The 22,593-nt window shown below is 33.6% G+C and overlaps 1 protein-coding gene across 2 annotated transcripts; it reads left to right on the forward strand.

Moving 5' to 3' along the window:
- Positions 1 to 1,475: 1,475 nt before the first annotated feature.
- Positions 1,476 to 21,147, forward strand: CTXN2 (cortexin 2). 2 transcript variants are annotated; one of them, XM_051980596.1, is made up of 2 exons: positions 1,476 to 2,922; positions 20,687 to 21,147. In XM_051980596.1, exon 2 carries the CDS (start codon positions 20,744 to 20,746, stop codon positions 20,990 to 20,992), a length of 249 nt encoding a protein of 82 aa, XP_051836556.1. In that variant the 5' UTR covers positions 1,476 to 2,922; positions 20,687 to 20,743; the 3' UTR covers positions 20,993 to 21,147. The 2 variants fall into 2 exon arrangements, with proteins under 2 accessions (XP_051836556.1, XP_051836557.1); XM_051980597.1 differs by lacking the exon at positions 1,476 to 2,922 and adding an exon at positions 3,312 to 3,566.
- Positions 21,148 to 22,593: the final 1,446 nt, after the last annotated feature.

Here is a 22,593-nt window from a genome sequence, read left to right on the forward strand (position 1 = left end):
GCAAAATTTGTATTATCCATTAATATAAAAATAAGATTTCTAAGTAATTTTATCATTTTAAACTGAAATATTACTTCAGTACATGAAAAATCAAAGTGGCTATTCTCTCCAACGGTACAGATTCCATTCATGTCTACTCATTCCACCCATTCTGTGACCCCCACACTTACCTGATCACAACTTCTCTGCAGAGGAGTTCACCCAGTATCTTTGAATTTTCTTGACATAGGATGGTACCAGGGAGCACAAAGGACTATTCATCAGTTGCTCCACACTCACCAAGGCCAGACTGCCTTTTTCTATAGATAGATATCTTTTACATATCTGTATAATTCCCTTATTTATATTATAGTCTACTCATATTTACTATGCATTTTTGTTACCTTTTGGATATTTCTTAACTTTGGTTTTCCAGAGATTGTAGTATTCAAAGACTTACAACCATAAAACACCACCAAAAGAATATTCATGTTAAAAAGATAAGCTCTTTTCAAGGGAAAGTTTGAAGTCATTAAAAAAACAGTGAGAATTTCCAAAGTCAATAGGCCCCACTTTTCTCTTCTTATTCAGTTCTGTTCCAGACATAAGTATATGAAGTCATAACTAATATCAAAAGATAAAACAAGGACACCAACTATGTAGGAGACAAACACCAATTGATGACAATCAACTTGTAGGGGATAATAGAATCATGTATATACTTAATAGTTAATAGACTCAGTTTACGGATTATACTGGGCTAGGTTTGTCTTTTAAAAAAAGAATGATGGACAACAGGTAAAAAGCTATAGTAAGTTCAAAATAAAATAGTATGGACAGGTTAAAAATTTGTAAAAAGAGCAAACATGTATGGGAATACATAATCATCTGATATCACCTTACTTTTTATCTTCAATTGTTCAATTCTTTAAGTAATAATGAAAATTTTATGATCATATTAAGCTATAAACAGAAACGGACTGTTATTTTTCCATTTTAGGCATAATTATTAAACTTTGAAGCATGAAAATACAACAAAGCTACATCAACATGTATTCCTATCTATTAAACATTAGTAATAGGTCAGAAGAAGAAAACCAATATTTTGACATATTTTGCAGATATTTGTAACTTGAAATTTCACATAATCAAAATATATAGGAAGCCTGGAAACTGACTTTGAAGAAACTACCAACCCCAAGTGTGTTCAAGCATATTAGAGGGAAAGAAAGGTCAGCATTTCTTAATTTGCAAGTTATTTTATGATAGGCAATATGATGCCGTGGATATAGTCAACTTTTGAGTTGATAAGACCTGAGTTCAAGGTCTGTTTCTAAGATCTCCTGACTGTATTAACATAGACAAGTCACATAACCTCTCATTGCTTTAGGCAATTTTCTAAGATTACAAATTAAAGAGAAGGGAATCTATCTTTATTGATAGAAAGAGATTCTTTAATGAGAATTCTCTATACAAGTTAAATAGGTCCAGTCTGTGTATTCTAAAATAGAATCTCTATTTTTCTTAAGAAAAACTTTCCCCATATTATATCCTGGAGATAACCTCACAAAAGCCTGATCTTCATAGTACTCTCTAAAAACTGTGGCTTAATGAGAAAAGCAAAGAGGAATAGTCAAATTAAATTTGTTAGGTAATATAGACTTTAAAATGTCAGAAATGAAGATTTGGAAGTCAATATAAACCATTTCCTGGAAATAATATTGGAGACAAAATAGGAACAGTTGAAAAATTGCTAGATTTGGAATTAAAAGATCTAGATTCAAATTTTGACTGACTTTGTTGATAAGTGCCCATGGCTTTAGGCAACCTCTTTACCTCTCTGGGCCTCAATTTCTCATCTGTAAAAAAGGACACAAAAGAGGATTGGACTAGATTATTTCTGAGGTCCCTTTCAGCTTTAAGCCCATGATTCTATGCATGTCCTTCAGCTAAATCCTTCAGTTTAATACTGTCCTTAGTTACAAAATTGCCCTCTACTTAAATGCTATGCAAACAGTTTCAGCACCACTAACAGCGCCCAGTCCTACGCAGCTGGGAGAGATTTTTTTTTTTTTTTAATGAACATGCGTTTTTGTTTATCCTTTTCCTTCTTTCTTTTTCTCTCTCCTGTCTTTTGTTTCCTTTCCTTTCTCTTTCCTTCCCTTGTTCCTTTCCTTTCCTTTCCTTTCTCCTTCCCTCTTTCCTTCCTTCCTTCTTTTCTTGCTATCATCCTTCCTCGCTTTTTTTGTCCTTACTAGAAATTGAGAGAAGGTCAAAATGACGCATTCTATTCTCAGTTAAATCTCTTCTTTGGCTGATAATGCTCAGGAGGTACTAGCACAACTTGGACTGGAAGATACTGCCTCAGTACATATAATAATATCAGGGACATAGCCGGAAATCTAGAGGGGATTTTTAGCAATAAATTCGTTAGACCCCTGCTGCTTTAGGAAGTCAATGTGGTGATGAACCCTAATTGATAACCTGAGGTGCTGGATATAAATAGAAATGAGCTCTTTTTTTTTTCAGATCTGGAGAATTGTTAAAAGACACATAAGCCTGTTGCTAATGTAGCCCAGACTTCCTTTCCCTTTTTAGTTCCCACCCCTTTCTTCTCTCCCATACACAGCCAGACACAGACCCAGACATACGCATACCCACACACAAATACGTACACACACAGAGAGAGAAAAATACGCACACATACAGATATATACATTTCCACATGAATAGACACAGAGAAGAGCTCTTACCCACTCCCACACACATATACACATACACACACAGATAAGTACATACACACGTAGGCCAGGGAAGATTCCACGCAGGTACATAGGACAAGCGTTTTGCATTGTTCCTGAAACAGATCATCTAATACAGAGAAACCTGCAAACACTTTAGTCAACTCGCTGGATTTCATCTCCATGGCAACAAGCATGGAAGGTGAGACATAGCTGCCTGAGAAGTAACTTTCTCCCCACCCCCTGCATGAATAGACAAGGGAGGGCATGGATCTACCTCCATGTCCTCAAGATCTTACTTTTCTGAAGCAAACAGGTCTGCAACCCAGGGAATCCAGATTCTTGGGGAAGAAGCCCTAATGCTGCTGCTGTTGCTGCTGCTGCTATTGCTGCTGCTGGGTGTGTGGTGTGGTGGGTGTTTGTGTGTGTGTGTGTGTGTGTGTGTGTGTGTGTGTGTGTGTGTGTGTGCAGCCAGCTTGCTGATGCTTCTCACGTAATATTTTATAGGAAGTTTCCATGTTTCTTCCGTTAGAGAGAGAGAGAGAGAGAGAGAGAGAGAGAGAGAGAGAGAGAGAGAGAGAACGAGCTAAAGACAAGCAGAGCAGAATGATAATGAACGTCTGGGTTTCTGTCCATAAGATACATTGAGAATTTCCAAGTTTTCCACCACCTTGGAAAAAAAATGGGAACAAGAGCTCTATAGGGACCACCCTCCAGACTCTCTCAAGAGGAAACTTAAGGACTTAGTTTGGGGACTTTTATTGAGTGGATCATAACAGATCTTGAGGTTTTAGGTTTCTGGGAAGCCCTGAAACTTTTATACCACATCAAGATGAAGACACCTGGGTTTGTACTTTCAGATTTTCCTTTCATTCTGACATACTCATACCTCATAATTGATAAACAAGCCCTGTGTAAAGGTGGCTTGAGTAAAGATTTACCTCTTATCTTCTATAAGATTTACTAATTTTTGCATTTGGTGTGGCGGTGGTGTTTATTGTAAGTCTGGGTTAATGTTTATATCTCCTTTATGAAATGATGCAATGTCTGTTCTCTCATTTTTATGGTGAGTGTTTCTTTCATTTAAACTATTAAATTAAATTACAATCACAAAAATCAGATTCTATCCTAATTTCATTGATTTCAGTGATAATGCATGAAATCTACTTACAGATAACTAGGAAGAAAAAAAAAACCTGTTGATTAAAATAATTTTTTATTTTGAAAAATAAATGATTTAATTTTTTTATATTTAAAAATATACAAAAATATTTTTCAAAAATATATGATTTTCAGTACTAATCTCAGATGCTTTGTGTTATTAGTGATGCAGATGAAAGAATAAATTGTATCAATTTATGAATACTAAATTAAAATATAACATAATTAATAAGTTTATTTCCATCAGAAATAACTACTATCTACAAAATACCTGTGCATGAAAACCAAAATATTAGATATAAAGATGATTCGATCTTTCTTTGGGAGCTTTCTTCTGTAACTATGCTTGAAAGAGTCATTGAAAACAGCAAGGTTAATAAATAATTACTGAATGATGATACATGTTACTCATCAGGAAAACACAATTTATTTTTCTATTTAGTTCTCTAATTCTTTTTAAACAATACTTACTATTTAGCAATTGAGTCAAATAAAAGGTCCCTGATAACCATTGGGCCACTGGGGCCTAATCCTGTGACTCATCAAAACTCTCAGATTCCACTGAATGGCAATTATACTTGTTGCCAGAGAGAACAATTGTTTTTATTTTGATCAATCTAATCAGTTAGTGTTAGAATATATATGTACATATTTTTATGCATATATAGGCATATATTTCTGAGAATATGGGTTGACATGGAACTTTATTCTTCACTGATATGTCAAAATACCATAATTAAAGCATATTTTAAAAAAGTTTTTCAATCTGAATTTTAGAGATAATAAATAAAAACAACTGCTAATAAACAAAATTCATCATTTTATTTATGTGGGTAAGAGCATAGCCTACAAATGTTTTATATTATTTTCCCCCTTTCCCTCCAGTTATATTTTATTTGATTCTCTTTAAATCTAAATTTTTGTTTTATTTTAGTCTTTAAACATATCTTTGGTGTCAACCATTTTTTGTATCATGGACTCCTTTGACTCCATAAGTTTCTAGTGAAATCTATGCACTCCTCAGAATAATATTTTTTAATGGATAAAATAAAATACATGGGATTTCAAAAGAAACTAATTATATTGAAATAGATTTATATATGTATATCTTTCTATATATTTAGAACTCTCATCTTAGAAAGATTGACTAAAGTTATTGTTTCGCATACTTAAAAGCTATTCTGAAGATCATTATCCTCGGAAGATTCATGTTCTATTCCTCAGTTACTAAGAGTTCAGAATGTTTGCAGTGTCTCTAGTTCAATGGGTACAATTGAAAACCCCTCTGATTTAGGCCTTATATGCAGAACTCTGGAATATTTCCTTCTCGTTTCTACCAATCATTTAAAAGGTTAGAAATGTCCTTCATTAAAAGTTGACAGATGACTTTTTAGACTTTCTACTGGCTTTCAGAACTTTATCTATTATGATTCATTTCAATTTGTCTTAATGTGAATGAGTTCATTAGAGGTTGCTTTTCAGCACTAGTGAGGGACTAATATGAAAATATTCAGCAGAAAATTCTCAAAAAAGACTAAGTATTGCCCTCTTGGGGCTGCCTTCCCTCAGATCAAGTAAAATGGAAAAAAAAAATGAAAAATTTTTAGTCTGATATTCCAGGTCTAAAATAACCCATAAGAAGGAATTGAATGTGTTGGTTATAGTTTCTTTGCTGGTATAAATAAGGCCTATGGTAACAACTATATTGTTTTTTTTTTGTCATCTTCTGTTCTGTTATTTTTTTTTAACATGACAGAGTTCAGTTTTTTTTCTCTTTAAGAAAATTTTTTATTAAAGAAAAATATCCTTTCCCTTATCCCCCCCAAAAATTCTTTTTTTGGTTGTTTGAAAATGAAAATTTCATACTGGCATGAACCTCAGAGGAACAAGCTCCGTTTGAATCTTCAGCAAATGAAAATTTTATTAAGCATATATTTGGGAAAAGCTTTAAATTGAGGACTTCAACTTAGGAATCTACTGAAGAAAATGCAAAATTTAAATAAGATAAGGCCCTGCTTTTATAAAGCTTACAGTCTAGCAGAGGGAGATAAAGTTACAGATATAACAATAAATGCATCAGGGAAGTGTGACAAAACTTTATGGGGGATTCAAAGGGAAAGGAAATTGCCAACAAGGGGAATAAAGGAAGTCTTTAAAAAAAGAAAGAAAAGAAGTAGTGTTTTATTTCAACCAACCAATAAGTATTTATCTTGCTCAGGTGTATAGCAACAAGAGTTTGTATTCGGGTAATTGTAATAGAAATAGAGAAAAGACTATGATGCAATAGATGCTGCAGAAGTAAGGTCAAAAGGATTGATAATTTATTAAATATAAGAAAGACAAATATAAGATTCAAAAATAATATAACAATTGTAACATTATATTATATATTAGCATTATATTGTGTTACAACATAATATAGATTGTAGCATTATAGTTATAACATAATAGATTATATTTATATATTATATAACAAATATTAACATAAGTATATAACATAACATTATATTACAACATAATAGTGTAGCTTCCTCTATGAAGGTTAGGTCTCCAGGTGAATGGTTACTCCATTAGTAGGTTACTCCATAGCTCACAAATTCCTACCATTGAATTTATCTTTAAAAGTTGACCAGAGGACACAATTAGCTCAGAGAAAAGGTACTGAATGAGAAGGCATTAAAAGAACAGTAATTATAATGAATTGCCCCTTAATCTTGAAGTATAATCACCCACAAAGATATACAATATCCATGGGAAGAAGGAGAACACTAATAGGGAGGCTTACTTTTAGGAAACTTTATATGGTAGAGGCAACTCACAGCTCTGATATTGCAGAGTTGCAATATCCCTTCTCTTTTTACATTTTCCCCTCTGGATATGGCATTTCAGTTGGGCACTTTAATCCACTGATGCGCTGGTAAGTTCACTCTTTTCAGAGTATCTCCTATTGGACAAGTAACTAATTCTTTAAAGTCATTGGTAATGGCAGGAATGAGGAGAGAGAAAAAAAGGTAGAAAAAAACTTCCTAAGAAGCTGAGGGATTTTCTTTCAAAATCTATGTCCAGAGGTTACTGGATTCTGCTCAAACCCTCTGAAATCATTAAATATTGCAAATTAGGGTTTAAATTTTTTTTGCGGAGGTTGTTGATTATTTACACTGGAGCCTAGATTGTAGACATTTGACATAAAGAAAATGTTAGTAATTCAGATTAAACTTAAAAATGTATTGGTTCATATAGTTGTGTGCTTCCCCCCCAGAGAGCCCATTGTTAAAATTTACCATTCATAATTCTGAGTTCCATATCCAGCTTTCTTCTCAACTGCCAGAGTATATACTCTTGTGAGCTGTATCCTGCTTCCTCAAAGAGTCTTGCATCTTATTTTTTAAAAATATAATAGTTATCTTATTTTTCCCTCAGATACATGATACAAAAATTTTTAGCATTCATTTTTATGAGTCTGGCATTTTAAAGGCTACTTCAGGATTGAACCAGCTAATGGCTACCTACCTTATAATTCTGACAAGTTTGTTTGAACAATATTTTTATACCTCATGAACTATAATACTTCTTTATACTCTCTTTATGACTAACCCCTTATTGTTTCTGTTTTCTTCCTTTATTTTCTATCATTTCATTTCATCAAATGAATTAAGGGAAAATAAAGTTATCAAGACTCCTCTGATCAACTTATGCTCTATTGTCACTTCCCCACATTCTCTGCAATAATTAATATATAAAGCACTTGAAGACTCTAAAAGTATTTTTTACTTTCATTCTCATTTACAAATCTGGAATAACCCTGTTATGTAGGTACTACAGATATTATTATCTTCATTTTAAGGATTAACAGATTAAATCCCAGAGATTGCAATTCCAGTGCTCTTGACAATGAATGTCACAATGGGTGACATAGAGAATGATTTTTCCAGAGAAGAAATAATTGTCAGCAGAAAGAGCAGATTTAAGATAAAGAGTTTTGTTTGAGTTATGTTAAGTTTGAAATATAAGAAAATATAGGTTAAAATGTCCTTTGGATAATTGGATATACTGCTCTGAAGCTCCTAAGCAAGGTCCAGATTAAAGACCTAAGTTTAGGAGTTATCTGCATAGAGGGGAGTAACTAAAACTGAGAGTACACAATTGCCAACAGACTGTTGAGACTTAGAAAACTGCCACCTTAAGGAATTCAGAAGAGTGAGAAGGATGTGTAAGGAAGACAGGAGAAGAAGCAGGAGGATGTCTTTAAAATCAAGAGAAGAGACAATATATTTAGAAAGAAGTGGTATTTCACTGTGTCAAATATTGCAGAAAAGTTGAAGATAAGGGCTGAAAAATAAAAGGTAATGGGAACTGGTAACTAGATTCTTGGAAGAACTTGTGAACTAGAACTAGATTAGAGAATGTAATTTCAATAAAGAAATTGGTGTTAGAGGTCAAAATGCTAAGAAAGAATGTATGGTAAAAAAAAATAGAGACATTAGATATAAATAACTCTTTTCAGTAAGTTTTAAAAGGAAGGAAGAAAACTATATGTTTTCTGGCAAATGAGGAGTCATAGAGAAGAACAGAAAGAACATAAATGAAGGAGAGAGAGGTACAGAAGTAAAGGTAGCCATGTGACAAAGTGATTAGAGCACCTAAAGTCAGGAAAACCTGAGTTCAAAATCTAGCTTCTGATCCTCAATAGTTGAATGAACCTAGGCATGTCACTTACCTTCTGCCTGCCTCAGTTTCTTTTGTCTGCAAAATGAGTATAATAATAGCACCTAACTCCCAAGATGGAGTGAGGACAAAATGAGATAATATTTATGGAACACTCTGCAAACCTTAAATTTCTATAAAGGCTAGCTATTATTATTAAGATTCTAGACCTAGAGAAAGAAAGAGAGAATGAGTTAAAAGCACAGGTCAGAAATAAGGCATATCTCATCTTTTGGGAAGGAAGAGAGAGTGAGTGAATGGTGATTCAACTCAATTCAAGAAATTCAGTTCAGTTCAATAAAATCAGGATTCAAGTACTGACTTTGAGGCAAGCCACTTAAACTGGCAGTGTCCCTTTGAGAATATCTATCAGTTGCTGTTCAAGTGACTGATCTGAACTGGTTGAAGTTTACACCGTGGTAATGAAATCACAAGTCTGATCCACCTTCCAGAATTAATAAATAAACAACTACCAATCTTCTGAAATTTGTGATCTATTTGTTGGCAATCCAACTATTCCTTAACTTCTTGAAATGCTACTCTTCTTTCTATTTCCTGAAGTCACTAATCATCTCTTAATTGCTAAATCTGGTGACTTTTTTCTCTTCAATTCTCCTTGATGTTCCATGGTATTTAATCATCTCATCTATGCAATTAACAAAACAATAAATCAAGCTCTAATTTGTAGCATTTGTCAGTTTCCAAGTTTCCAATCACAGACTGATTCAAAACTACCTTTTCAATTATATCCCTGTTTTTTTACTCTACTTCAGTCAAACAAGTCAATTTACTCTCCATGGTCTTACGAATGCAGTACTTTTCTCTGCAAATCACAATACATATCTTTTCAACTTGTATGACTTTTGTCTATCTCTCTCGTATATCTTCATGCAAATTCACCCCAATAAAATCATTCCTTTAAATTTTGAACGTTTTGTGCAGAACTTACACTGTTTACTTTCTATCCCAGCTCAATATATGACTTCGACTTCCTTTTCTTTTTTGTTAAAGCTTTTTATTTTCAAAATATATTGATATTTTTCAACATTGACCCTTGTCAAACCTTATGTTCCAATTTTTCCCTACCTTTCTCCAACCCCCTCTCCGAGATGGCAAGTAATCCAATATATGTTAAATGTGATACAAATATATGTTAAATCCAATATATGCATACACACACACATATACACACACACACACATACATATATACTTTGCTGCACAAGAAAAGTCAGATCAAAAAGGAAAAAAATGAGAAAGAAAATAAAAAAACAAACAACAACAAAAAGAGTGAAAATGCTATGTTGTGATCCACACTCATCCTCTCTCTCTGGGTGCAGATATCTGTCTTCATCACAAGATCATTGGAACTGGCCTGAATCATCTCTTTGTTGAAAAGAACCATGTTCTTCAGAATTGATCATCATAGAATCTTGCTGTTGCCATCTACAATGATTTCCCAGTTCTGCTCATTTCACTTTGCATCAGTTCATGTAAGCCTCTCCAAGCCTCTCTGTATTAATCTTTCTGATCGTTTCTTATAGAACAACAATATTCCATAATATTCATATACCATAATTTATTCAGCCATTCTCCAGTTGATGGGCATCCATTCAGTTTCCAGTTTTTTGCCACTACAAAGAGGGCTGCCACAAACATTTTCACACATGTGGGTCCCTTTCCTTCCTTTATGATCTCTTTGGGATATAGGCCCAGTAAGAGACACTGTTGGATCAAAGATCATGCACAGTGTGATACCTCTTTGAGCATAGTTTCAAATTGTTCTCCAGAATGGTTGGATCAGTTCACAACTCCACCAACAATGTATTAATGTCTTAGTTTTTTCACATTACCTCTAACATTTGTCATCATCTTTTCCTGTCATCTTAGGCGGCCTGAGAGATGTATTATCATACTTCAAAATTGTCTTAAATTGCATTTCTCTGATTAATATTGATTTAGAGAACCTTCTCATATGGCTAGAAGTAGTTTAAATATTGTCTTATCCTTTTACCATTTATCAATTGGAGAATGTACCTTCTTTTCTAATAAAAAAAATTTCCTAGATATTATCTTTTATGCCACTTCTTATATTCACTATTAGTAATATACAACATCCTTTTATTCCAATTCTTTGACTCACTTAAAATTTTAATTTCTCCCAGAGATTCTGGCATTCCATAATTTTATGTCATATAGTATCAATTAAAAGAATATACATATACAAAGGAGGGTTTTGTTTTAAGTAGTAGTAGCTTTGGATTATTGAGAGCATTATAGAATTTTTCATTTTCTTTTTTTTTAACATGGAATTCTTCTATACATATTTCCACAATTATCATGCTGCATAAGAAAAATCAGATCAAAAAGAAAAAAATGAGAAAAAAAACAAAATGCAAGCAAACAACAACAAAAAAGTAAAAATACTATGTTGTGATTCACATTCAGTCCACAGTTCTCTCTCTTGGTGCAGATGGCTCTCTTCATCACAAGACCTTTGGAACTGACCTGAATTATCTCACTATTGGAAAGAGCCACATCCATCAGAATTAATCATCTCATAATCTCATTGTTGCTATCTACAATAATGTCCTGGTTCTGCTCACTTCACTCAGCATCAGTTCATGTAAATCTCTCTAAGCTTTTCTGAAATCATTCTGCTAATCATTTCTTATAGAGCAATAATATTCTATAACATTTATATATCACAACTTATTCAGCCATTCTCCAATTGATGGGCATCCACTCAGTTTTCAGTTCTTTACCACTACAAAAAGTGCTGCTACAAACATTTTTGCACATGTGGGTCCTTTTCTCTTTTTCATGATCTCTATCATACAGTTTTTCAAACACAATCCAATCTACTTTCTTCTCCCCAATTAATTTTGATTCTAACTCATTGACCCCTTGCAATATCCATAAAATGAGGACCACTTCCTAATAAAATGAGAGCAGGAGACTGTCCATGGAAATACGTATTTTCATACAGATAAAAAGCTTTCTTCATCCAATTCATTTTTCTTATATAAATTATTAGGCCAATATCTTTTGTGTGTGTTTGTGAAACTTGTTTAAGAAATTCTACCATATTTCTGGTCTTCATACTATCAGTTCAATGCCACAAATTCAGCAAACAGAATCATCTAGAAGACTTTACAATCAATAGGGAATATTTTTTTTCATTGGATTCTGATGTTGACATCTTTTATGACAGTGACAGATACCTTTGGTGAGTATGCGTCTACTCATACGCACATCCTTTGCTTGATGGTGATAATCAGGGGACTGAATAAACTTATCTCTGCTGCATCTATCAAGGAGTCTTATTTGTTCTTTAACATATATGTAAGAGGGTTTGGGCTTGACTGAGCTTACCCACATCTCCCAATATGGAGAAACCCTGCTTCTTTGAGTTCTCATATCAAAAGAATGGCAATAGCCTCTTTTGATTGGTTTTATAGTCCAGAATGGCCATGCTGAAATGGTCTCTTTTTGTATCTAGAAGGTGAATATAACAGTTCACCCACAATCCAAGTATCATAAACTTAACTGATGAGACAAAAAAGGACTTTACATGTATGTGGGTAATATCTTGTTAGAGGAAAAAGCTTTAAGGCTGCATTTTGCTTATTTGAATCAAATGTTTTATTATAATCAAGAAATCATTAAGACGATACTACTGTATTCTCTGAACCTTTCAGTTCATTATGTGGCTTTGAAGATAAAAATACAATTTGTTAAAGCCAATTAATGCCTGCCATTTCTATTTTGTTAAATTATAACTAGTTCACTTTTTGACCATAACTACTGTTCCAATTCTCCCTGAGAAGATTTGTTCTTGTCTATAGGACTTTGATCTTTTTCATTTTTTTAAATTAAAAAAACATGTTTGCCAACATTTTTATTTTGCCATGGTACCCTGGCTATAACTAGCAAAATAGAGGAGGGAAATTACTCTATCATATGAACTTCTATTTAATCTATAGCTGTATGATCTTGGACAAGTCAATTAAATATTCAGGGTCTTATTTCCTTTATCTGTAAAATGAAGTTGTACTCTCAGATTTAATGTTCCTCAGTTTGCCCTAGTTAAAATGGAGTGATAATAGTACCTGCTTCTCAGGGTAGTTGTGAGGATCAAATAAGATAATATTTGCAAAACAAAACAAAACAAAACAGCACAGTATCTGGCACATAGTGAATACAAATAAATTCTTATTCACTCTTTTTTCCCAGTAGCTCCCACCAGAAGCAGAGAAGTTAAGTGTTTGAATGAGCAGTAGAGATATGCTCTACAGAGCTATCCTTTCCCCTTCTGACAAGCCCATGTCTACTTCAGAGGCCATCTACAAACAGATGCTGCCAGAAGGAGTATGTAGAGAGTGTTATAGAGGTCAAAGAACAAAGTATGAAAGATTGGGACTTAGAAGAGAGAGTTTTTAAACCAGCTTTACTGCCAAGTAGATGTGCAATTTTGGACAAATCATTTAACTTCCCTGGTCTTGGTTTCCTCACATGAAAATGAAAATACTTGACGAGATGACCTTTAAGATCTTTTTTCCATCCATGTTTTTAAAGTTGTATGTATGACTTTAGGGCACTCCTATAGAACAGAGAGTCATTCTCTGTCAATCATAAGCATCAAGGAGATGAGTCAGACTTATAACATCCTGAGAGGATGTCAGAAGTTTCATAACCATTTCATAATTGCCACAAATATCACAAAATATTTCACCTAGTTGATAAAAATGAATGATAAGTAGAATAACAGAAGTTAGAGTTAGAAGGGACATTGAAAGTCATGCTTCTAGCCCCAATTCCCTAATGAGAATTCCTTCTACAACATTCCTGACAGATTCCTGACAAAACCTTTTATATTGTTGGAATGGTTTTTCTTTCTTATATTGAATTCCAGTCTGTTTCTTGATAACCTCTATCCATAAGTTATATGTTCACAGAAGCACAGATTTTTTAGTTGGATGAGACCTCCAAAGGCTAGCTAGTCAATTGTTATCTGCACAAGAATCTCTTCTACAATATATGCTTATCCAACTTTTACTTGAAGATCTTCAGGAAAGAAGAACTTACTAGCTCCAAAATTAACCTCAGTCTGCTTTTAAATAGCTCTAAATATTATGGAAATGTTCCTCTTTGGAACTTCCACTTAACATATCCAATGTTGCTCTGTAAGTCTCTCCCCCCTACCCCCCAATTCTTCTCTAAGCTAAACACCTCCTCTTCCTCCAACTGCTCTAAATTTGGTCTATTCTGGTCACCTTCCTCTGGACCTATTCCAGATTTATAAATGTCCCTCCAAATATATACTACTTAGAACTGAATATAATACTCTAGATGTCATCTAACTAGGTCAGAGGTCAGATTTTTACCTCCTTAATTTTGAGCTCCCTCCTTCATATAGCCATGATACAAAATAAAAATGTCATTTGTGACATTATTGATCTATATAAAGCTTGAAGTCTTAAAATTCTCAAATCTTAAAAACAAATGACTGTTATCATTGTTCATTCATTCAGTCATGTCTAACTCTTTGTAGCCCTGTGGGCCATAATATGTTCCTAAAATCCTTGAGGTATTCTTAGCAAAGATATTGGAGTTCTTTGCCATTTCCTTCTCCAGTTCATTTTTCAGTTGAGGAAACTGAGGCAAACAAGGTTAATTAACTTGACCAGCATCATAGCTAGTAAGTATCTTATTCCATATTTGAATTCAAGAATATGCCTTTCTGACTTCAGATCTGATATCCTATCCACTGAGCCATCTAGTTCCCTGACTGGTACATAGTAGGTCCCTTAATAAATGAAACTATTCTGGCTCTTTGAAATCATTGCTTCTTTTTTAATTGTTAACTATCTCCTTGATAATCCATTCTAGAATTTTGACAGGAATTGAAGTCAAGGTAACTAGTCTATAGTTATAGATTTTATCTTTTCTGCCTCTTTTTTTGGTAAGCAGGACAAGTTCAACCTTTTCCAGGACTTCAGAGACTCTTGATGGTTTTTCAAAGATCCTTGAAATTGGCTTAGCAGTCAAAGCACTTTGCAAATATTAAAGTGCTACACAAATGTTAATTAGCAACTTTTTTTGTCCCAGGATATAGTTCATCTGGTCCAGCCTGGTAACTTAACCTCATCAAGGATAGCTAAATGCTGTCTTATTATCTCCCTATTTGTCTTGTTATGACACTTATTAAATTTTTTTTCAATTCTTTCCATTCCAAAGATCATTCTTCCTAACATAGAAAATGTAAGTATAGTAAGATTACAATGGCTCTGACATTTCTCCTATTGTCTATTATCATCTATCTCATCTACTTGAGCAGCAGGGCTATTTCTTTTTAGATCCTTCTCTTTGCTTGAATATAATTTTTAAAACTCTTATTGTCTTTATCTTCAATCACTAATCTCAACTCATTCTTAGTTACTTTTTGTCTCTCTTCTTACATGACCATTTTAAAATTCATCTTCTGTTACTTGCTTTTGCTTTATGTCATTTTCTGAACATTTTTAAAAATCTAAGATGATTGATGAGTTTCTATGGGATCTGCATTAATCTTTTAAGACAACTCCCCTTTTCTTTCTTATGGGAATCATTTCTCTTTATGTCTTCTGTTATTCATTCTTGAGAGCTTTCCAACCCTCCTGGACTAACTTTCCTCTTAAAGTACCATTTTATATCTATTATTTTTCTGAAGCTTTTGTTATCTGTTCTCTCAAAATCCATGGGCAGATGTCAGTCCATATTCAACTTTCCTTTTCTCTCACAGATTCTAAGATAATATGATTCCCATATTTGTTTTGTTTTGTTTTGTTTTGTTTTTTATTAAAGCTTTTTATTTTCAAAACATATGCATGGATAATTTTTCAACATTGACCCTTACAAAACCTTGTGTTCCAAATTTTCCTCTCCTTTCCCCCACCCCCTCCCCTAGATGGCAAGTTGATTCCCATATTTTACCAGAGAAATCAGTTACTACTTGTTAATGAAGTAAAAGTTCTTCTCAGTTCTTTTACCTTTTGAAGGATGGAGTAACCATTAAGGCAAATTAAGAAATTATTACCTAGTATGGAGGGCAATTAGGTGGTGCAGTGAATAGAATGTTGAACCTAAAGAAACTCTGAGTTCATGTCTGTGATACTTACTAGCTGTATGATTTTGGTCAATTCACTTAACCTTGTTTGCCTCAGCTTCTTCATCTGTAAAGTGAGCTGGAAAAGGCATACCACTCTAGTATCTTTGCCAAGAAAACCCCAAGTGGGGTTATGAAGAGCTGGATGTGACTGAACCCCTCAAAAATCAGATATTTGGATAGTTGAAATCCTCCATAATTAACATATCATGCTATCCTTTCTTCACTTGATTCTTGATTTAAATAAATCTCTTGCTGTCTATAGTTACACAGGGTAAGTTTATTTCTACTTCCAAAACATAGACTTCCAAATATTTAAAAACAACTCTCCTGTCTTTTGTTATTCTTTTGCTTTTTAAGCCAAACATCTCAAGTTCTTTCATTTTTTTCCTCTAAATGATGGGATTTCCAAATTCTCACCATTCTGGTTACTTGCTTCTAAATGTACTCTACTCTGTCAATCTCACTCTTAAAATGTGGTTCTTAGAAACGAACATTATATACTTTAAATATGGTCTAAGTCAAGAAATAGTGCAAATATCACTTCCTACAAATTAGATATTTCCATTATAAATTATGTTGACTTAAAAAAAAAAACTTATTATTAGGTAATTTTTTTTTCTCCAAAAGAACTAAGGCTTATATATAGGCTATTAAAATGTTCTAAGCTTATTGTTCTAAGCTTATCAAGATAGTTTTGATCTTGATTTTATTATTGTTGGTATTAGCTTATCTTTGAAAATAATGTCTTTATGTCTTCATCTATATGATTAATAAAAATGTTGAGCAACTCAGACCCAAAGTCAGAATCTTGGGGCACTCCACCAGAGATAGACAGTCGATATCTACTCATTAACTAACATTCTTCTCTTTAAACTGTTCAACCAACCCATGTGGATATCATAAAAAACTTGGTTAAATATTTTTGCTCAAATCAATATATGCCATATGACATTTAATCGATTTATCAAACTATCAAAAAAAAAACAACTTTGTTTTATTAGAAAACCAAGTAGGTTAGCTTGGCATAATAGGGTCTGAGAGTCCTAGAACTTAGGTACATTGCATTTAGGGTCATGTTTACTCTTGGTATACAATATACTTTTTCCTAAATTCTGAAAAACTATTCTTTCAAGAATATGCCCTAGAATTTAGCCAGATATCAATGTTAAGGTTATAAAATAACAACTTCTAAGATTTATTTTTTCACTTTTTAAATATTGAAATATCAGAATATCATTTACCTATTACTATTTGGGTCATCATCTAATTCTCCATGATTTTATTCTGATGTTACTTTTGCAAGTACTTCAACTCTTGGAGATGTATTTTATTTAGCCTTGGGATAATAGAGAAATGGTCCATGGTGATCTAGGATAAGCTGGTAAATTGGGTAGATCAAAAAAGGGAGGCATAACTTCAGGAAGAGATGACAGGAATTTTAGGAACTAAGAGAGGAGTCTTTAAGCCCAAGCAAGTTCAGTAACACACCATTAGAAAAGTTGATCAAATATAGAACACTGGAGATATTGCAAGCCAGTCAGTCAGTCAGTCAATCATCAAGCATTAAGCATCTTCTATTCCAGGTACTATGCTAACATCTGGGTATATAAAGAAAGTGAAAACAAAACAAAATCATTGTTGCTCTCAAGAAACTCACAGTCTAAGGAAGCATAATGTGTAAACAACTATTTACAAACAAGAGAAATCAGAGCATCAAGGAGGATCAGAAAAAGGCTCTTCTAGAAGATGAGATTTTAGCTGGGTCTCAGAGTAGGACAGGGAAGCAAGGGTAGCAAGAGAATTCAGGTAACGAGGTGTGGGGGTAGCCAGTGAAAATATCCAGAGTCAGGAAATGGCAAATCACATTCTAGTATAGCTTTAAAAGCCATCTTAGTTGTTTTCAGATTTTTTCCTAAGCAATACAGTCATTAATGATCTCTGAAAATTACATAATGTATTACATAGATTATCTTATTTAAGTTTCCTAAAAATTCTATGGGATAGATACTGTCCATGGTCCCCAATTTACAGACGAGAAAACTTGTACTACAAAGATTAGGTGACTTGCCTGTAGTTACATAGCATGTCAAAGCTGGGATTTGAACTTGTGTTTTCCTGACTGCATACCTAGAACTCTAAGCTGCAAGGCCATGTTGCCTCACCATTCTTTTTCATTTGTTTATTTTTACTTTTTGGTGAGGCAATTGGAGTTAAGTGACTTGCCAGAGCTCACACAGCTAGTCTGAGGTAATATTTGAACTCAAGTTCTTCTGACTCTAGGGCTGGTACTCCATTCATGGTGCCATCTATTAATTTTTTGTACTTGACCTTGGTTGTATTCCCGTCTTTTCATTCTTTGTACATTTGTTTAGAAGCAAAATAGCAGGTTTTAATGGTCATGAACAGTGATGAAATAGCCATTTACCTACTCACCTAAGTTGAGTACAAATATACTCCAGACTAGTGGAAAAAATACTGATTTAATTCCTTTATTAACAGCATATTGCCATAAAAATCACAAGCTCATTAAAAATCTGGATAGACTGGTATGCTTTTTGATATTTATTTTTAAGGTTGGGCCTTAGTCTAAGTTATAAATGAGTTTTCATGTTACTCTTATTTGAGCTGATTTTATTTCCCCTGTTTGCTGATTATTAAGACTATTTGGCTTTTTTAAAACCAAAATATCTTTCATCACAAATTACGTAGTTGAAAGTTCAGTTTACTTTCCTTCCAAGGTACTGAGTAACTACTATAATTTGTAGCTTCCTGAGGAGTTCAAGAGAAAACCACTCTATTTGGTTATAATATAGGCAAATTTGGGGCTGAAATATAAATGAGCTTGTATTCTCATTTAGAGAAGAAATTCAGAGAAAGAAACCTTTAATAAAAGGTTGGTGGTTCATATTCTGTTATCACTAAATAACTTGACTATTTCAGTGGTGTTGATTTTGTCTAAGGGAACACTGCAGTCTAGTGGATTAAGTGTGAGAACAGCAGCAAGCAGATTTCACTATCCCCTATAACAAACAAATCTATATAATTTGCTTAACTTTCTGTGATTGTGTCAGCATGAAGCCAAAACAATGGTTCTATTTAGCCAATTCAACTAAACGAGTCCAGTTAAGATGTTCATCAGAACAGCAACAGAGTTTATAGAAAGTATAAAAATATTTTCTCTCTGTTTCTACTTCTTTTTGTATGTCTCTCTCTGTCTCTGTGTCTTCTTCCTCTTCTCTTTAATCTCATTATCTTCCATGGGCTCGCTATAACTCCCAGATCTATGTATCTATCTATAGTCTCTTTTCTGAACCCCATTCCTGTATTACCAATTGTCTGTTGGACATTTAGAACTCAATGCTTCTCAAACTCAACATGTCCAAAACAGAACTCATTGTCTTTTCCCCAAAACGTACTCCTTGCCCAACTTTTTTGCCAAGGGTACCATTATCCTTTCAGTCACCCCAGATTCACAGTCTCAGAGTCATCCCTGATTCCTCACTTTCCCTCACTTCACATAGCCAATCAGTCCCCAAATTAGTTCTACTTCCACATTTTTCTTATCTTTTCTTTTCTCTCTGCATTCCCAGCCAACACTCCAATTCAGGTTTATTAATCTAATTGCCTCAAATGACTATGTTCTCCTAACCACCCTTCTATCAGTCAGTCAGCAAATATTTATGAAGTACATGCTAAGTGCCAGAAACCGTGCTAAATGCTGGAATAAAAAGGAAGACAAATACACAGCCTGAGCTATCAGAAAGGTCACATTCAAATGAAAGATCCCACACACATCTGCCAAGTGACATTTCTAAAGCATAGGTCTGACCATTGTCATTCCTATGCTCTGAAAAATATACTCAATTCCATTGAATCCATATTATCTCTAAGATAAAATACAAACTCTTTTGTTTGACATTTTAAACGCTTTACAACCTGGCTCCAACCTGCCTCTCCAGGCTTAATATACATTATTTCCTTTCACATACTTACTCTATAGTCCAGACAAACTGACCTTTCTCTTCTTCATATGGCTTTCCATTTTCTGTCTCCATATCATTGTGCTGATTTTCCCCTTATACCTAAAACACAACTTCTTCATTTCCACCACTTAAAAGCCCTAATTTTTTTCTAAACTCAACTGTCATGTCATCTCCTATGTGAAGCCTTCCCAGATTCCCCAACAGGTTGGGCCTCTTCTCCCAAATTAGTTTACATTCTGTATTTACTTACTGTATACATAATTTTTCATGTACATGAAATCTCTCACTTTAGAATATAAGCTTCTTGAGGGCAGACTTTCACTTTTTAAGCTTTTAACAAAGTGCCCAGTACAGAGTAGACTAATTTGTAGTTACTTAATTGTTGATTAAGGCAAAATGTTCATTTAATATAATGAGTATTTTAGTCACTCTAATGTCAAATTACTAGTTTAACCAATTTTATGATTTTTTTCTATCAAATTAATTAGCTGTTTTAGCTTTATATAATGATAGCTCCAAGAGCAATAAACAAATGAATAAATGTATAGAAAAAGAAATAAAACATGTGAATAAATAAACTAGGTAAAACTTAATTAAATTGACCACTTTGACAAAATTCAATCAAAATGAATGAACAGTCACTATATATCATATCATACTGTAGTATTTTGTAGATAGTAATATCATATATCATTTTTTATGATTGTATTATAGTATATTATAATCTATTCTATTCTGTCATTAGACAAAATAAATAGTCTAATTCTAATATGAGAATATATTTGATAAGATTTCTGATCAACATCAATCTTTGTGTATAGCGGCTTTTCATATTTAGTGCCAAAAGTGTTTAAAGATAGGAAGCTTTCTTCTTTTTCTTTCTTTCTTTGTTTCTTTAGTTTCCTATTTTAATGACTACATCACAGAGTATATGATTGTAACTAAACTTACTATTTTTCTTGTATGTAGGCCACGACATGATCCAAGCAGGAATCCTGAAGAGGAATTCCAACAATGTGGTAGCAAATGATGAGTAGTATCCACCATAGCAACGGAGCAGCCAGCATGAGTGTCAACAAAGTTTCAGCTTTCTCATTGACATTGGAACAAAAAACAGGCTTTGCATTTGTGGGGATTCTGTGCATTTTTTTGGGCCTTCTTATTATCAGATGCTTTAAAATTCTGCTGGACCCCTACAGTAGTATGCCTTCTTCCACTTGGGAAGATGAAGTGGAAGAGTTTGATAAAGGAACCTTTGAATATGCACTTGCATGAACATTCTGCCTTCATTTTCATGTTTATTCAAGTTCAATAGAAAACAAAACAAAATAACTACCTGTGGCTCATACATCTGTAACCATCACTGAGGAAATGAAGGGAGGCTTGTGACACCTATATGGTTAAATAAATGTCTAAGGTTAACTCAATGGTATATTCTCTGGTACATTAAGGTTTTTCATGTTGAAAAACATTCTTCTAGATGGGGGATAAAGGGATAAAGAGAGAGAATGGTAGAATCATTAAATATCTGAGTAGGAAGGGTATTTTATTTTATTACATGGTTTTTATTTTCTGGGCCTCAGATTTTTTTCCTAGTTGATCTCTAAAGTCCCTTTTGGTGCTACAATACACCTACGCCAATACATATCTAAAGCATAAATCCCTTTTTTTAATTAAAGCTTTTTATTTTTCAAAACATATGCATGAATAATTCTGCTACATTAACTCTTGCATAACCTTGTGTTCCAATTTTCCCTCCCTTTCACCATCCCCTCTCCTAGATGACAAGTACTCCAGTATATGTTAAACATGGTAAAATATATATGTTAAATCCAATATATGCAAACATATTTATACAATTATCTTGCTGCACAAGAAAAATCAAATCAAACTGGGAAACATGAGAAAGAAAATAAAATGCAAGCAAGCAACAACAAAAAGAGTGAAAATGCTGTGTTGTAAATCACACTTAGTTCCCACAACCCTCATCCACCAGAATTGACCATTATATAATCTTCTTGTTGTCATGCATAATGATCTTTTGGTTCTGCTCATTTCACTTAACATCAGTTCGTGTAAGTCTCTCCAGGCTTCTCTGAAATCATCTTGTTGGTCATTTCTTACAGAACAATAACATTCATATACCGTAACTTATTCAGCCATTCTCCTACTGATGGGCATCCACTCAGTTTCCAGTTCCTTGCCACTACAAAAAAGGCTGCCACAAACATTTTTGCACACATGGGTCCCTTTCCCTTCTTTAAGATTTCTTTGGGATATAAGCCCAGTAGAAACATTGCTGGGTCAAAGGATATGCACAGTTTGATAACTTTTTGAGCATAGTTCCAAATTGTTCCCCAAAATAAGCCCAGTAGAAACACTGTAAAGTATTAATCCCATCAACATCTTGAACAAATGATCAATCATCATTTACTTGAAGATTCTTGTGTGAGAGTACTCACTACTCCTACTCAACCATTCCACTTTATGAAACATTAATAGTTAAATAATTTTTTCTTGTGTTGAACTGAAATATGCCTTCTTGATTATAAGATCATAAAAGTGGAAAAGATCTCAGAGGTCATCTAATCCAATCTTCTCGCTTTACAAATGGGGAAACTGAGGATCAGGAAATGTGATTTGTTAAAGACCAAACAAAACAAATCTAATCCTTTTTTTGTATGATAACCCTTCAAAACATTTGAAAATATGAATCCTAGACTCCACAAATCTTCTCTTTTTCAAGTTAAATATACTTAGTTATTTCAGTTAATAGGGAGACAGGTGGCACAATAGATAAAGCACAGGGCCTGGAATAAGGAGGACTCATCTTCCTGTGTTCAAATCCAACTTCAGTCACTATCTATGTGATTCTA

The sequence above is a fragment of the Antechinus flavipes genome, chromosome 2 (genome assembly GCF_016432865.1).
Source record: "Antechinus flavipes isolate AdamAnt ecotype Samford, QLD, Australia chromosome 2, AdamAnt_v2, whole genome shotgun sequence".
Lineage (NCBI taxonomy): Eukaryota > Metazoa > Chordata > Mammalia > Dasyuromorphia > Dasyuridae > Antechinus > Antechinus flavipes.

Coding starts and splice junctions, on each gene's coding strand:
- CTXN2 (XM_051980596.1), top strand. CDS start 20,744: ATGATGAGTAGTATCCACCATAGCAACGGAGCAGCCAGCATGAGTGTC.